The 17,919-nt window shown below is 38.5% G+C and overlaps 2 protein-coding genes across 11 annotated transcripts; both read right to left on the reverse strand.

Moving 5' to 3' along the window:
* Window positions 1-671: 671 nt before the first annotated feature.
* Window positions 672-8,376, reverse strand: LOC116246008 (uncharacterized). 4 transcript variants are annotated; one of them, XM_031617675.2, is made up of 12 exons: window positions 8,075-8,376; window positions 7,786-7,935; window positions 7,505-7,690; window positions 7,203-7,285; window positions 6,909-7,107; window positions 6,271-6,386; window positions 5,768-5,834; window positions 4,221-4,271; window positions 3,328-3,380; window positions 2,115-2,325; window positions 1,480-1,650; window positions 672-1,066 (listed from the first exon to the last, which is right to left on the reverse strand). In XM_031617675.2, exons 1-12 carry the CDS (start codon window positions 8,138-8,140, stop codon window positions 1,004-1,006), a joined length of 1,416 nt encoding a protein of 471 aa, XP_031473535.1. In that variant the 5' UTR covers window positions 8,141-8,376; the 3' UTR covers window positions 672-1,003. The 4 variants fall into 4 exon arrangements, with proteins under 4 accessions (XP_031473535.1, XP_031473534.1, XP_031473536.1 ...); XM_031617674.2 differs by having other exon boundaries at window positions 6,271-6,392; window positions 8,075-8,373; XM_031617676.2 differs by lacking the exons at window positions 7,786-7,935; window positions 8,075-8,376 and adding an exon at window positions 7,936-8,046 and having other exon boundaries at window positions 6,271-6,392; window positions 7,505-7,767.
* Window positions 8,377-9,699: 1,323 nt separating this feature from the next.
* Window positions 9,700-17,747, reverse strand: LOC116262869 (SUN domain-containing protein 4). 7 transcript variants are annotated; one of them, XM_031642422.2, is made up of 6 exons: window positions 17,513-17,747; window positions 15,110-15,198; window positions 13,014-13,199; window positions 11,434-12,782; window positions 11,253-11,338; window positions 9,700-10,055 (listed from the first exon to the last, which is right to left on the reverse strand). In XM_031642422.2, the coding sequence occupies exons 3-6, from the start codon at window positions 13,174-13,176 to the stop codon at window positions 9,830-9,832; spliced, it is 1,824 nt and encodes a 607-aa protein (XP_031498282.1). In that variant the 5' UTR covers window positions 13,177-13,199; window positions 15,110-15,198; window positions 17,513-17,747; the 3' UTR covers window positions 9,700-9,829. The 7 variants fall into 7 exon arrangements, with proteins under 7 accessions (XP_031498282.1, XP_031498276.1, XP_049934248.1 ...); XM_031642416.2 differs by having other exon boundaries at window positions 13,014-13,205; XM_050078291.1 differs by lacking the exons at window positions 15,110-15,198; window positions 17,513-17,747 and adding an exon at window positions 13,734-14,572 and having other exon boundaries at window positions 9,700-9,816; window positions 9,889-10,055; window positions 13,014-13,205.
* Between the last annotated feature and the right edge of the window lie 172 nt (window positions 17,748-17,919).

A 17,919-nucleotide genomic window follows, 5' to 3' on the forward strand; every position in this document is an offset into this window, starting at 1 on the left:
CCAGGCGTAGTCTTAATATATCAATACTCCTGATTTCGTAATATGACCTTCTCCCTTGATCATAACCAAAATGGAGACCGTTCAATTGAACCATAAAAATATTGACTGAATTGGTTTTACTTGTTAGGACAATGTGGAAAACGGGACAAACTTCTCTAAACGATGAAAAGGATCCAATTGCTTCCAAAGAATTGAATGAAGAGACATATGAGGTGAAAATCTCATGTATGACTCTATAGAGTGACGATAAGATGACTATGACCACCCACTAATCCAATTCAAGCATCGCCCAGCAAGGTGGACCATACATTTGCTTTTGCTAGAGAATGCACTAACAACTAAATGAAGGAATCTATGACTGATAGATATTTTGAAGAGTTATCTCATCGGCTTGTCTCTTACTTTACAGAACGGGATCACGTTCCCATATAAATGAACTGCATACTCGTGATTTTCACCGTCAAAAACTTCAAACAACAGTGCCTCGCGCAATGCACAATGTAAGTTTCTTTTATGATTAAAGATGGCCTAAATGCAGACAGAAACTGTGAAGGGCAACAGAAAATGAGACGCATTGGCCAATAACATTTTGCTGTTCTTAGACATGCAGCTTACAAAATAACCATAGCTTGTGCATAGTTGAAATATCTGATTAGCCAAGGAATAGCAGATTAGATCATGCCAACGTTTCTGTATATATGGTAACTTTTTGAGTAATAATCAGTGTAAGATGATAAATCGATACATTTGCTACCTAACATAATCCTGATACCATGAATGATGTAGATTTTAACGTTCAGGCTTTGATGGTCTAGGCAGAACAGTCTGTATACTTCTTCCTAATTTTTCTACCCAATTACAGTTTTCTAAGGTTAATATCAAAACGTTCTCCCCTAACTTTAGAAATATACAATAGGGAATTTTTTTTAATGCAATATGGACATCAATATTTGTCTCCGTGGCACTATTTCTGTATATGTAAGCAATGCTGGTGAGTTCTTCGCTATAACTGCAAATCTTCCTTGAAGGGTCCAGTATCATTCAAAATTTGTATTACGTGTTTAATCTGCACAAAAGTGAGAAAGCAGTAGGTCAGAATACTAAACCAACCACAATTACAGAAAAAGACCAACTCTAAGATACCCACAGTCAAGCAAAACTCTTTATAGAAGATTGACCTTGTGCATGGATCTTAACAAATGGGACTAGAACAACCAAAAAAATTAAAGCACCGGTTGTTTTCATGAGATCAAATGGACTAGAACCCCACAGAAAACACCTGTTGTTTTTAGTTATGACATCTGAGATCTAACACGATGACTAAGAAGCATCTGCCATTCAACTGAATTTTTTCAGGAAATGGAGAAAGCATGACTAAGAAGGCCACTCTGTAAGAATCATCCATACACTGATACTCCATTCCAACATATGTCATTCATTTTTCAGCAAAGGAATTACAAACAAAATGCTCAACGATACCTGATTTGTTTCGCGTACTAAAAACTCTTGAATTGCTGTTCTAAATTCTTCATCCAAAATATAGTGACAGCTGTACGTTGTGACAGGAAGGTAGCCCCTTTGAATCTTATGTTCTCCTTGAGCTCCAGCCTCTACTTTAGCTAAATTCATCTCAATAGCTGCCTCTATTGCCTGTGGCATTTTCTAAATGTTAATGACAGATCCAGGTGAAAAGGTAATGAGGAAACCCATTACATGAACATTAGATGCATTTTCCACCAAATCATTCTCCGTTTTTTTTTTCCTCTCTTTTTCCTTTAAGCTAAACTAGGTTGTGGCCTGAGTCCAAACAGCTACAAGTCAACAAAATTAATAAAAAGGAAATTTCCTGGGGAATATGCATAATTACAAAACTCAGATACGCCTAACTTATAGCAGATGTTCACACAGGAAAATTCCACCTCCATGTTTTATTTCTCATAACAAGGAAAATTTTTGGAGATTTTAGTGCATGTAACTGTTCTCTAAGGACCCAGACCTTTCCAAATTAGTGTAACAATATACCTGAATTTTCAATTACAAGCTCCACGAGGCATATTTTGGAAATTTATCACTGCAACAGGCTCAAAAGTTGAAACATGTTACTGGACTATTACCTGGTAATAACAAGCTTCAAAATGCAAACTTGGATAGTATGCACTCGGTAAGCAACCCCACAACCGACCAAACAGAGTATCACCTCCAATAAGATTAAGGGCTCCTGCAACAGGTTCACCCTCATCTTCAGCAAGAACCAGTAAAACTTTGTCTCCCATCCTTGATGCCATGGTGTGAAAGAAGTCCCTTGTAAGAAAAGCTCTTCCCCACCTACATACAGTTTGATATTTTACTTTCCATACAAAACAAAATGCATAAACAAATGACTGAAAATAAAGTCTATTGGGCCGAGGCTGAGGCATGTTGCCCTGTCTCCAAAATATCTAGCCTTAGTAAGTGTAACAGTAGCTAGATTGAAAATAAAAGAATGACAAGCATGGGCACAAATCCTTGACCATTATATAGCAGCTACTCAGAGCATACAGCTAATCACAGCAGACCAGCAGAAGCCATTTCCATCTCCATGTGTTAAAAGAGCATGTAAATGATGTTGGCACTGCGATGCCATTTGAGTACCAGTATCAAAATATTGGGCAGTGGAAGCATGTTTTCTTATTCTGCTCTTCTCTAGATGGTCCTACTTGAGACAAAGTTTTCACTTTGTGAATCATGCTTATATTTTTCCATATAATGTTTTTCTTTATGCACTCATGACTATGTCCAATACCTTCCCTTAGATTTATAAGCATGTATCGAACATCAGACCCAATCAATATTTTGTTTTTGACATTTCAGAATATATAATAGATTGTTTTTAACTTAACCAGTGGAGCCAAAGAAGAAAGAACAAATTTATCAAGGAATAAAAGTTTCAATTTTGAGCAGCAACTTGTATCAACTAGCATTCATGGTTGTCCAAGATAGACACCAACTGGCAGATGACAAACATATGAAGCTACACAAAGTCACAGGAATAGATACGTATCTAATCTTTCTAAGAAAGGAGCCCACAAGTATCCAGGCATGCTGATCAAGGTCATACTGCCATAGTAAGGAAACAGGCTTGAGAAAACATAACCAAACTAAAGTCTTCATGCAGAAAAAGGAATACATAAGCAACTCAATTTAATAAGACAGTCACTAAAGAAAACATTAGTATAATCAGGAGATTACAGACACATATAGTAACAAAAGCTAAAGACAGGAAAAGCATAAAATTTGGAATTAAAATAACAATCAAACACAACAACAAAGTTTAACTTTTGGCTTAACTTGTTATCAGTGGTGTTCCTGTAGAATTTGTAGAAGCAATCCCAATGCTTAGCCTGTTATCAAGAACATATGTAATGGCTTTTGTCATGACCACTGAGCACTGAAAATGGGAAAGGAAAGGACTTGCAAAGCTACAATTTGCAAAACTGTCTTTTTCATGTCCTTCACATTAGAGACTTCTACAAATCAACGTACATAAAATTAGAACCTCCATTCATATGCCATATGAACAAAGAAACAAGAAAATTGGAGCTCAAAATAAAATATGAATAAAGGTTATAAACAGGTCCCATGACCATTCCTCAAAAGTCAAAATAGAATAAATACAAGCACTAACACTTTTCATCAGTACTAGCAAGTGGGTCAAAGTCAAACATTTCAATGTGTCTAACCTTCAAATGATTATGCGCCTCCAGAATCTACTGAAAGAGCATCAGTATAATGATCAAAATGATGCTCCAGTGACAACAAAGCCAAGAAACTTTCAAAATTAAAAAGAGACTGGGGTGGGGGAGGACATTAGACCTGGACGAGCTGGCAAGACATCTAATTTTGAGTAGTTGAGCCCCTGGTCTCAGTAATTGACTGGACTATGCACAATTGGAAAGAAAAAGAACATTTACACTACCAAGTTGTCAGGTTAAAAGTGCAACATAGAACTAAACAATAAACATATATTAACAAGAATGCCATGTTGCGATTTGCATCGAATGGATTGCAACCCTCCAAGGATTCCACATAATTTCTTAAAAGTGCAAGTGGAAAAAGACAATACCAAGTTCACAAGGAGGCCAAATTAGCAGACCAGAAAATCCAAGATAAAAAAACAGATGCAGCAGAATCAATATAAGAAAAGTTTTCCAGTTTGGTTTTGTAGCTGATCTATAATATACCTTGATTTCATCACCACGAAGCCGTTTCAGTTTCAAATTCTGAGCTGAAATCTGTATGGAAAAAAAATAATAAGTGAAACAGACTCACTAAAAGAAAGAATATAAAAAAAATATTCATGGCCAACTTTTATGAATATTTGAGAACCTGATAGGGGTAAAACAAGATCCGTCCAGTTTATGGTGATTCAATTGACTCAACCAATGTTATCCGTATCGTACGATACGGACGCGTATCGTACGATACGTATCGTATAGGTCAAGAAAACCTATACGATACGCTGTTTAAAGACGATACGCGTCCGTATTGTACACGTATCGCACGATACGTGCGATACGGGGGCCGTATCGTACGATACGGACGATACACCCCCGTATCGTACGATACGGGTTAAAACACAAATTTTTTTATTTTTTAAAGTTTAAACACTCCTCCCTCTCTCTCTTCTTGTATTTAAAGACTCCAAGAGACGTAGGAGGGAAAGATTTTGTACATTTTCATAAAAAATAACCAATGATTCATCGATTTGGAAAATATTATCGTTAAATCATGAAAGATGATAAGTTGATAACTATATGTTTTGAACTTGTAAAATTGTGATGTAATATAAGTCCTAAAACTCTAAGTCCTAAAACTCTAAGTCTTAAGATTCTATAAAATTTTCAAGTTTAAAATTGTGATGGATGCTTATTATGTTATTTTGAATATCTAATTTCTAATTTTTGAATGTGTTGTTGACACACATGAATGTTCCTTATGTATGATGATCTTTTTTATATTTGAATATATTTTTCTTGATTTCTGATTTTTTGTTTATTTTTTCATATTTTTAATAAATTTTCTCTATTTTTTTCTGATTTTTAAATATTTTTTAAAATTTAAAAATTAATTTTACGATACGCTACGCTACGTTTACGATACGTTACGATACAGCGTATAGGTCAGCCCGACCGATACGCGATACGCTACACCTTTTATAACATTGGACTCAACTGTGCAGATATGACAATAGATTTGCTGTAAATTGTAACCTGAAAGCTAATATATCAAAACAGGAGAGAAAAGTATGCAGCCTTGTCTAGATTCTTGCATACCCATTTTGACAGGATGCAACCCCAAGTTCCAGATTCGTGCACTAAATAAGTGCCACCCTTTTTCCTGCTCACAACTATGGAGCCTAAGTGGCCTCCCTTGTTCTTTCACCTAAGATGGTGCACAAAACCAGCTCTCTCTCTCTCTCTCTCTCTCTCTCTCTCTCTCTCTCTCTCTCTCTCTCTCTCTCTCTCTGTGTGTGTGTGTGTGTGTGTAAGCATCAAATTTTGAAAATGTCACTGATAGGAGGATAAAGCAGTTTTGAAAACAAAACCAACAAAAGTGCTACAACTGCCTCTCATAAGCGCTTCTGGTCTTAAAGAAAAAATACTGGCAATTAGGAATTCAAGACGCAGAAACACCTATGACCGCTTATTACAAAAAAAAAAAAGACAACTTATCTAAGCTTCTAGGTGACATGAACACTTGTTTTCTTTTATGAACAACTTATGCTAACCTTTTTGCGCTCCTGGCGTATGTTTTTTCTTTTGCTCTGTTTCATATCCATCAGGAACTCATCAAAACTGTAAAAGTAAAAAGGTCCATTACTACTTCTGTGATAGAAGAGGAAGAAGTTCTTATATGGAATATCTAAAATAACACACTTTAGTAATTAGTAAAAGGAACATACTGATAATAAAAGTGTTTCACTGGAACTAAACTGCAAGAGAGGAAATTTGCTTCTCTAAGCTAGCCTTGGCAGCAGGGTACTCAACAATTCATTGCTACAGGTGGGTAGAAAAAATGCCAAATAAAATGCATATTATGGCATGGCAGTATTATGGGCACTAATATGTAAGGTAACTGAATGCTCGAGTCATATCTTTCACCCAAATGCATGATGACTATTGCCCAGTATATTAGACGATTAATTTGGCCAACATAGTCTATGATAATGGAATGTTTGCATGTCCCACTCATTAATAAAGTAAAACATTGACGAAGGAGAAAAGCCATCACCTTTTATAATTACGGTTTGTCCAATGGTATTGCATTCCTATTCGTTGTAGGAATCCATCCTTCTTCATCCCGTGCCATTCATTTTCAGATGGAAATGTCACATGCAATGATGAAACCTGCAACTAAAATGGCATAAAAGTTGTGTTACATCTACTGCAAAATTATAACTGCAGGAGGTAAGAGTATTTGTATTCCAACAAAGAGCAGTCTGTTATGAAAAAACATATAGAACAATAATTAAAGTTGATGAACATAATCAAGCCTCACATAACCAACAAAGATTTTGTTCCTACAGGCTAGGTCTGCATTTATCGATAATACACTTGAAAATAAGGAGATATTGTATAGGCTTTCATATGCAGCATTTTCATGATAAGCATCCTAAAAAGAACTGAAAACTAGAAAAGAAATGCCGATTTCTGGAAGTACATTCTATGTGTACTGCATGAAATCATGACAACAAAAAATTTAGAGGCCATTAGGGCGACAAAACAAAGTTCTTCTGATAACAACAGAAGTTCAGAAGAATGTTGAACACCTCGATAGAAAACAATGTATTGCAACGTGAGAAACCAGAACAGCATTAAAGAAGAGCAGAAATCAGAAGGTTATAAAGAATATTTTCTTTCTCCAAGTACCTTATCAGCCAGTGCCTTCATTGTAGTAATAAATTTTCCAAAGATTTGGTCTTTGCACCAAGTGTTTCGAATTAATATTCGTTGACCTGTTACTGGTGTAAATGGCACACAACATTGTAATTTTGGATAGTAATCAATGCCAAATCTGTAGTAAGCATCAGCCCATGAATGATCAAAGACAAACTCCCCATATGAGTGGCTGCAAATGTCAACATAAACATATCAGCTAGAGTATAAAACTTAAATATGGAAGATGAGAAGGTCAAATCCGCCATGGTATTGTCGCTTTAAAACCTTTTAAGGTAGACTGGAGCAACACCTAGGATATTCTGATGTTGATCTCTTGCAACTATGTGCTGCGGCATCCATCCAGTTTCCTGAAGTAGATAAATCATAATTAAGTTAGAAAAATCCTCTCGCTAACATAATCATATAGGCAACATCAAACCACAACGTGGCACAAACCAATCTACTAAGACGAGGAGCTTATTGAAGTTTGTCGTTTCATGGTCAGCCGCGATTCATTTGATAAATCCAGACATCAACATTAATACGAAATTGACTAAAAATCCTGTCAAGGAAGGAATCCCACTTACCTTCACAGCACAACCAGTCTCCTCTAAGCTCGAAAGGAATCCATGAGAAAGGAATGGGTTAAATTTGTCGTGGCCCGTCGCATCCATTGCACAGACATCCCATTCTGCAGCGTCGATCTCCGAGATCGACGGACAAATCGAGAATGAAACAGTGCAAGGTTCCTCTACCCCATTGACCGAGGCTCCCTAAGGATCACTACCACAACATCAAAACGAAGGGCCCGATCCTCCTGGACAAATTTGGGGAGAAAAACAAGAAATTCCTGCAAGAAAAAGCTTACATCCTGAGGTGTCCGATTAATCGTAAAGGTTCCGAGAGAGAAATCCAATTCCTGGACTTGCACGCTGTTCTTGGGTCTCCAGAAAATGGCACAAATTCTACCGATTCGATCCCTTCTGCCTCTGAATTTTTGTGGGTATAAACTATTTACCTGCATAACCCAGTCTCAGCAAACATCCAATTCCGAAACCATGAAAACTCTGAAAATGGTCTCCAAATTTTGAACAACCACCCCGTCAAATTTCTTCTACCAAGCTCGCCGAGAAAAACAGAAAGAGAGGAAGGCTTACAGAGTCGAACAAGGACGAATGGAATGCCGGGCGGGCCCTTGCGGAGTAGCAAAGGCAGTCAACCATGGCTCTGTTCCACCACAGCTGCCCCCTTTCGCTGCTTCCTTCTTGCTTATCTGCTGCTGGAGCTAGCGAGCGGCGAACATGACCAAACTCCCCTGGATTCTTGCAGCAGTGGAAGTGTCGCCACGTGGCAGAAGCAGGGCCATGCAGCGTCGGACGATTCAGAAGGGGATCGAGGCACAGAAACCGGGTGGACGGTGGTCATCGACCAGCCCAACTTCGTCGACTCTTACTGCAGCAGGTTAAGTGACCGCCAGCCCGATAAACGATACCGCTGGTGAAGCAGCTGTTTCTTTCCTTCGGTTGAAAAAAGCGAACATTCTCCAGTTTATATTGCAGTATAACTGCAGTGTAAATCACTATTATGGTTCGTCTCAATCTCTATTGTTCTTAGTTCTAAACCATTGTTGATTTCGCTATCTTTATGCTGTAAATCACCATTAATATGTTTATCAGGGAAGATCGCCTTTGTGATATAAAATGCTCTCTATTTGTGCTTTGTAGAATCACATTTTTTTGTGTAAATCATTTGTTATGCTATTTAACTTACTATTGAATTGCCAACAAGAGGATATCTCGTTAGCCAGGTCCGATCCGTTCCCACTAATTCAGACTTATTTATCCCAGAAAATTCTGATCCCAATTAAAGTCATGCAGCACTACCAGGATCCGATGGAATGGGGAATGTAGTTCTTCCTCTTGTACAAAAAAATTATTTAGTTTGGAGAATGTTTCCAGTTGACACGTTTACCATATCAAGTACCAATAACAGTCAAGTCCAGTTTGGCTCCGAACCAATAACAGTCAAGTCCAGTTTGGCTCCGAACCATTGAACTGTATTCATGTCATTTTTGTTCTTCATAGTTGACCGTCCATCTAGCCTCAAATGATCAAGTGATATAACAATAGTTGGTTGGACAGCAAACATAGCAAACATGTAGAAGGGAGGATGGATGTGTTCTATCCCACCTAAGTTTCGACACAGCTCAGAACCCCAAAGGCAACGAGAATAAGAGACCTTCTTGTCTCTTCAGATAGTGGGCTGTTAACCTTCTTGGCAATTGAACACACGTTAGAACAAAAAAGCCTTTAAATTAAGGGGAAAGATCCAATGTATAGATCAGGTTCCACTTTCTGTTCTGGATTTTAAGGTGAGGGACAGAGAGCAATCTGGTGAAGGAAGCACAATCTACGCAATCAAACGCTTGATGCCCTAACGTCTCCAAGGCGGCCTTTACTTAGGAGTTTGTGTAGTTCCTGATGCAAGTTGTAAAAAACACCTTATGCCCTCATCATTTCATAAAACTTCATATGCATTAGTGTCAAGCGACTTCATCAACAGCTCACTACTGATAATTAATAAAAAAAAAGTTTCTGCTTCCCTCAAGACATACAACCATGAGAATTAGAACTTTTTTAGAGAGGCTTTGCAAGAATTGTTGATCCACAAGTGTTTTGCCAATCAACTTCGGTCCACGTATCTATATGGAACTAAAGCCTGGATCGTAACCGTAAACTTCATCAGAGGCTTTCCACAATCTGTAATTTAGCGCGACACTGCATTTAACAGAAACATTTAAAACAAGATGTGCATTTACTCAATTTATCACCCTTCGGAGAAAAGCATGCTCAGATGATGGTGTTTGTACAATGCCGACCGCTTGATAGCGAATATATAGCTGTGATTTACAACTATGTTACGATAATTGAGATTAAAATGGTAGAGAACAAAAACAAAATCCAATATTTACTTGATCTACAGGCATTAACGGAGTTTGTTGTCCTACAAAAACTTGCCAGAAGACCTGCAAGTACCATGAGGAAAGCTAATGCCCCACATATGAAGCTTAACAGAAGAATGATGAGAACTTTATGCTCCACGTCCATCTGATCAGATGCCCGACTCTCTATTTCCAGTCTGAGAAAATAAATAGAGGGTAAAGATAATGTAAGAACGGACGACAAAAACCGGTGCAACTTGCACAAGTACTATCATTTGGGTCGATTGCAAGATGGATATGTTTTTATTTTCCAATCAGAGCATCTAAAACCACAAATAATGCAAGCATGCAAAACCTCATGCTGTTAAAATGGGAAAACACGGATCTCCTCATATCCACAGAGAATTATTTAATATTGTGATCATGCACAACTAAAGAACTCAGGGGAGATCATCAAGAAGAAGATTTAAACACATCTTATTGCATGGTTGCACAGATAACATGCCGTCATATACTAGTTATCTAAGAGTAAGCATGGACAACATTTCTTTTCAAATCTGGAAAAGAGTTCCACGGGCAACTTCTTCCACCAACATAAGAAACCTATGACAGACAGTCAGACCACTTCCAGTGCGACTGCTATACATCAAGGGAAAAACATTGCTACCATAACTCATCCAGTAGACAAAGAAGCCTTAGTAAAAACAGAAAAGAAAATATATTGAGCAAAATTGCACTATCATTTGATAAGAAAATGAGAAAAGAAAATATAATGAGCAAAATTGCATTATCATTTGATTGAAAATTTTTCATTTCCTTATTTGTAAATTAATCTGCACTGATCGTGAACGCTTGTGAATCTAGGTAGTCTAGTTTAGGTACTTGGCAATTTACAATTAGCACTTTTTTCTAGTGAAAACTTTCAAATATCAAATAAAACTGTATCAGAGAACCTAAATGTCACAGGTTAACACTAACATACCATGTGGAAGATGCCAACAAGAAACAACGTTCTAGTAGGAAACTATCTTTCAGCTTCATGACTCACTTCATCAAGACGCATACAACGAAAGTCACTTTAACGATGCAACAGTAAAGTAGGGTGATATAAGTTTCATCATCGATTGGACCAGAGAAATTTGTCCAACTCTTTTGAGCATCATACATGATAACAGAAAAGGGATCAAATGTCCCCAGATGGAAATATATACCAAATGCGAAATATATACCAAATGCACAAGATAAGATTTATTTGGAACTGAATTTTCAATATGGAACAAGAAACGAAGCCTTGGTGGAATCATGGAGGCGGAAAAATTTAGAACTTATGAGCAATATGCGCCATGTTACATATATGAACAGGACAAGAAAGCGAGTAAGAGCTAGCATCAAACCTGAGATTTCTATTATCCAAAATCAACTTGTCCATCTGAGAACCAAAAGAAGATTTCCAAGCCAAAAGGTTATCGACATCTCCAGCCTGGAAAGCAAAAAATGGTCCGTAAGAAGAAACTGCAACAAAATGTTATAAACCATATTCCATATATCGTTAAAGAATGACAGAATAGCACTTACAATGACCTCATTGCTTTTTCTGAGATCCCCTGTTATTGATCTAATATCCTGTACAAGTATTTCTTTATCAGATAACTCTTCACCGAACTCCCTAAAAACCTCTCCATATCTGGAGTTTAACTCTATGATGTATCTTTCCAAGACAGAGAAATTCAAATCTAGCGATCTGAGTTTCTGCATCAGTATCTTAAGTACAGTATCTCCAGGCATTCTTCCGTTATGCTTTCGTCTTAATTCAGCAACCATCTCATGGTTAAAGCTCTTCGAAAAGTCATGTTTCTGGGTTTCAAGCTTAGAGTTGTAATCCGATAGTTCTTGAGATGACCCCGTCAGGTAAGAAGAAGAATCTGGCCCGTCTACTGGTTTATTAAGCTCATTCTTATTATCCAGACCGGTATTCCCTTGAATAGATGTCTGATCCATTGGTGGTTCTTCTAACCTAGGTGCTTCATCATGATGAGGCATCAAATCTTCCAGCATCTTCTCAATTGCATCAATACCATACACTTCAAAAACACTCAATGTGCAGTAGAACTCTGAACCGTAATGAGTGAGAAAATTTAACTTCAGGTACCTAGCCCACCTTGGCTCTTGAAGAGTGAACCTTTGGGCATGCCGTACATTTCTTGCTTGAAACTTTCCAAGCTGGGTCCAGTTCTCTGTGGGATAAACCGAACTGCTTAGTAGCACGAAATCCTTCAAGTTTGAAGAATGATGTTCGAAATTTGCAATTTCTATCATGTCTACCAAGGTTTCCTCTGAAAGTTCAATAATAACAAAGTTCTCCTCTACAGAGCATGGGTTCCGGAGGTATTTGTCCTTGTCTTTTTCCAATATATTGGACGCACCTTTTGCTTCTTTATTGCAATCCAGGACCTTAGCTCCCTTCGAAGCACCTGCATAGTTGTACTCCTTCCCACCAGGCTCCAACCTGTGAACTATGCTTCTAAGCTGATCCCTCTCAGGTCTGCCCTTTGAGCTGATAGCTTTACTTTTGAATTCATCAAGGTCAAGTAATGCAAAAGCAGACAGGTCATGGTTCCTGTCCGTGTCCTCTTTCACATGTTCTTCCACAAAATTTTCCTGGCTCTCTGCTTCCTCATCCGCTGCTTCCGGTGGAACCTTTCCATAATTGAGAAGAATGCATGAACCTTCTGTACCGAAGGAACGGATTACCACAGATTCTGAAATGCTTCCTTCTATTGAATCTACATCCTTTGCATGTTCATCATCAAGGGCATGTTTTAGCACTAATTGTGCCAATCCATCTCGTTCACTTAACTTAAAGATTTGTCTCTCTCCGGTATAGAAGGAACCATTCCGTTTGGATGTGAAAGCCTCTTTAATATCTGAAAAAAAAAAAACAGGAAATCGTAAAAGTCTATAAGGTTAAGGGTCTTGAGATTAGCGAGAAAAAATAGAAAATGAAAAGCCCGATTTGAAGCCGAAAATTTATACTAGGTAAATCAATTCAATCAAGCAGTCAACGACATTCGCAGCAAAAGACAATTTGAGGGATAAGCCTAACAGCCAAACGTAAAAACAGGCATTCGGTAATTCAAAGGAAGATAAAAACTTACACGTGTATCCGTCACCAAGTCCCATCCACAAATTCAGAAGAAATATGAGACCCCATGAAATGAGGACTAGGGGGACGGAGACTGTGTATAGCCGTTTCTTCAACAAGAAGAAATTCGCCAAAGCTCCTCTTCTTTGAAGAAGAGTTCTGTAAGATCTCTGCATTCTCTCATCGGAATTGGACCATTCTGCAACTACAAGGATGGAGAAAATGAGCGTCAATTCAATAGAGCTAACTAGACAAATAGAAAAGCTTCTATGTAAAAGGCCTTAGGTGTTCCCAATCCGACGGTAATAGTACTTTATTCTGATGCCTGTGACGAACACTTCACGCTAACGTTGCTACTGTAGTAGCGTTTACAGATGCGCTACTGTAGCTTATCAGGGAAAAAAGGAGACAGGGAAAGAACCAGACTCTTCTACTAATATACAACAAGACGTCAAATCTCCAACCTCCCAAATGGACCAATATAAGTACTGAAAGGGATTGAACCGTGAACGGGACGAGAGAAATTTGAAAATATGGTGCCAAAAAACGTAAGCCACCAAGGGAGAATACTGCCTAGAAAGACTGAAAGGACGGAGATTTTACGGCAATCAATTTAGTGAATGGATGGTTCTTCTCCACTCATCAAAGAAAGCGAAGGGAACAAAATTCGATCTATCAGCGCATGTACCAGCTCCGCCAGAAAAAAACAAGAGAAAAAAGGAATAAACAGTACCTCCGCTCATATATTAGTCAACCACTTCACAAGCTCATGGGAAGCCGGTAGTATGCAAAGAGAAGTCGATCGTTCGTGAAACAACGGGGAGAGAGAGAGGTGGCACAAGGCACACATGTACTACACGGAGTTCAGTGGGGGTAAAATCGGCCAATCATCTTGTTCAAAAAGATCTACAAATTTAAAATTTCCCATGTTCACACAGCTGGCCACTAGAATAGATTATTGTCGTCATTGGAGTGCTCTCCACATGGAAAGGTCTCCCATATTTAAAAATGCAGAAGAAAGAGAAAGCCAACCGTATATTTCACGGAGAACGCACACTCTTCTCAGAAAGGAGTCCTATACCACTCCGATGCCATGCTTCGTCGAGGAAAATGTCTCCTATCTATCACACGCAAAGCGGTCTATTCATGCCCAGTAATGCAATACCTCCCCATAGTTGACCAGCAATTAAAGAATTCCGACCTTCCCATCCCCCGTTTTAATGAAATGGAATTTTACGGCCGGAACGGTGTAAATTAGTTAAAATTTAAAAATGATTTCAAGCGGAGTTCAAAATTTTTCCTAAGCAATTTTTCAACAGCCGTACTGCATAAAATATTTTATATGAGAAAAAAAGTTTGGCAATTAAACGGCTAAACACCCCCACTCCCTGGAGAGATGGAAATAGTAAGAAACTTTTTGCAGGAAAAAAATTACCTCATATAACTATTTTAAAAGAGAACATAGTACAAACGCACATAATTTTTCAAGGTTAATTAAAAATGTTCTAAGTTTTTTTTTGTCGTAAGACTTTAGTTAATAAGAAAAGTATCCACTTTGCCCTCTAAAAAGAAGCGTGCGGAAAGAAATATATCAAAATTTGCAAACACACCTAAGATTTTTCTTACGTCACCTTCTAGCAATAATGGAAAAGAAAATATTCGGCTTACTCATTCTGATATTAATAAGATACTAATTCAGATATAGTTACACATTAATTAATAATATCGTCCGTTAGAGTTGAAAACGCAAGTATAAACTAATGAATATGAAAATTGTTTCATGGTAAGGGTGTTTTAGCCAGTTTATATCGGTGGCCTGTCTTAAGTTAGTGATAAGGTTTAACTGAAGAAAAAAATATTTTTGTTAACTGTGGAGAACTTAGTTGTGTTTAAGAAAAGATCAAAAGGTCAGTGCCATTTGTTTTATTGTTAAATTCTTAGATGTGCTTTTTATTGTATTTGAAGATTTCCCTTCGAAATAATTGCAGTTGCCCCCTTCATTTAGCTGCATGTCTGAATCGGGCACAGTCTGTGACTCAATGTAAAATATACAGCAAACGTCTTCCGCTTCAATTGACAAGAGAAGAAAGGAGCAACTGTCTAAACTACCTGGTAACCCCTTAAAGCACCGACCACTTAATGGGTCCGCTGTCCAGAGGAAACTCCATGTGAGCCAGACTAGTGACCACGACTATGTCCTGGGAAGACAATACCAAGTTAAAATTCTTATGCTAAAGAACAACAATCCTCAACTTGGTAAACAAATTCTTTCCCGAAGAATGAGGAATTCGTTTAAACAACGGCTGGTTTTCAGCACCAGTAAGGCATAATACTTAAATTCTTGAATACGTAAAGTATATAAATATCCCAGCACAATCCAGTTGTGTGAAAGCAACAGAAAAATGAAACAAAAGCAGAACTTCTCAAAGGCGCAAAATTGCAACGGAACATCAATGAAACCAAAGCAGCCAGCCCCCCACACATGCAACACTACATGATTTCCTCATTTCCTTTCCATGCCTTAATAAGAAAAAAGTAAATGAGGTAGAACTTACGAAGAATAATAGTAAATTGTTTCCATACATTTCTGCGCCAAAAGAAGGAACATTCTTTCTGGCAGTGGACAATAGATATAAAAAAATAAACTTGACAAGCAAGAACAGTTGCCAGTGGACCTAAACGGAGGTTTTCTTTTTCGCCCTGGCAAAATGCATTTTTTAATTGTAAGATAACGGTAAGCTGAGGCCCTAGGTTTCACCAAGAGACGCATACGGAATATTGAATTACAGAACCCCTCTGATACGAACTTTTCGCGTCGGAGACCCGCTCAGCCAGGTGGAAGGAACTGCTCTGATTAGCTTCCAGGAAACACGTTTCGAAACACCCAAATCTCCCCCCTTCGTGAAAGTCGCATAATCAGCGGACTCCCCGGAGAACAGAAGCGTTGAAAAATTTTTTCACATGGAAAGAGAAAGAAATGAGAACCAAAAGGAACAAGCCAAGAGCGAAAAAGTGCCTAAAGACCAAGATAAGCACCCCAATAAAAGGAGGAATCAAATTAGATAAGATCAAAACTGAAGGTCAAGATAAGCACCCCCAACAAAAGGAGGAATCAAATCATACCCGAATCGAAATTATCGAGTTTCAAAATATTTAGAAAATTTTAAGCGAAATTATTAGGCAATTGTATACCAATTATATATGAAGAAAATGAAAACCAGGAAAAACTTTAGGAGACAAATACACCCTGGTGGAATGAAAAGAAAAGGCATCTTAGCTCAGTGGAATCATGGAATCCCCAAGAATAATAAGAAAGAAGGATTCAAAAGCGCGAAGAAATCGAAGTTCCAATTTCTGTACTGATGCAACCACAGATGATCAATTGAAGAAAGAAGAATCAAGGAGCCTGCATAGAAAGAGCAAAAAATTTCCTCCTCCCAGATGAACGTGGCATCAATTGAAGAACTGATAACGAATCTTCCTCAATTGGAGCCAGTGAGAAAACAAGCTAATGTGAAAAAGACCCTCAAATATCTCTGTCATGAACCAGATGAATGCCGAGATTTTCCTTTATGTACTTTGAATTCGACCAGTTTGTAATCTGACACAGGAATTTGCCAACTGAAACCATGAAGTTGATAAAAACAAAACAACTAGAGCTTGCATCGATCTGATCCTTGGGAAACTACGGGACTTTGACTACAAAAATTGCAAGGACAAGAACAGATAGACTTCGTTGTCTGAGTTCAACTACAACAGGCGCATCGACGATCTGAGGAAATAAGAAAATTTTCTCGGCTCAAACCAAGAAAAACCAGGCGACCAAAAGAGAAAAGTTAACTGCTTCTAAAGTAGTGAAAATCTTGAACCATACGGAGCTCAGGTAAGTTCCTTCTCCGTTCACCCGAATCTCTGCACTGACGACCTAAGAAGTAACGAGTCTTCTATCCCAAAAAAAGCAAAGAAGTTTCCACGGCATAAGACGAACAGAGACTCATCCAAGCAAAAAGACCGCCAAATTCCCCTTTCAATTCATCGAACTTCCAAAAAGCGTTTTCTCGTTCTAGAAACTAATCGAGAATTCACCAATATCTTCCAATCAAAATGAAACTTAAACGTAATCTAATCATATTCCGACCGTCGGTCCCTGCCTACGGAGAAAGACGAATCACAACTCTGCAGCCATCCCGCACTCCACCGAAACTTTCGCGACTAAACAAGAAACAAAGCCAAAAAAGGAACCGGATTCGCTCGAAATCGGCAGCCAAGCCTTAAAAAGATCAACGAGTCAGAATCTCGCAACTATGCACTCAAACGAAAAGACATAGTCAAAGCTAAACCTGATCCAGTTTCCAACCAGCAAGAACAGCTCAAATGAACGACGAAAGCAGGAGCTCAATCTGTCCACAACGACGCAGGAAAGTCCTCTTTCCCGTAACGCAGATCCACACACACACACATATATATATAGGGATAGAGATAAAGAGAGAGAGAGAGAGAGAGAGAGACTACCTCTCTAGATCTGCAGTGAGCTGCGGCCACGAGATGGACGTGAATGGAAGGGATCGGCGCCGACACCGAGAGGCCGGACGGCGACGGAACTCTCTGGAATCTGACCGCCGTTGGTGTTCCCGCTCCCCCTCGAATATTTTTTATATCCTTTCGGCTTCCACCGCCCCTTTTTCCACCTCAGTGTTGTCGCTTCCCGCACACAACTCTCACTCGGAAACGGGGAAAGGTGGTAAAGGTAAGTGCAACCGACGGAGGGAGGATCGACATGAAAAAGGGCAAAATGGGGAATTCACACCCTCGACGAGGAATCAGTAGTCACCAGATCCCCAAAACCGAATCCGCATGGATTGTGAATCGGCAAAATATATCTTTAAAAAATTAATTGAACAAAATAAATGGAAATGGAT

Source organism: Nymphaea colorata, chromosome 1 (assembly GCF_008831285.2).
Source record: "Nymphaea colorata isolate Beijing-Zhang1983 chromosome 1, ASM883128v2, whole genome shotgun sequence".
NCBI classification, from domain to species: Eukaryota; Viridiplantae; Streptophyta; class Magnoliopsida; order Nymphaeales; family Nymphaeaceae; genus Nymphaea; species Nymphaea colorata.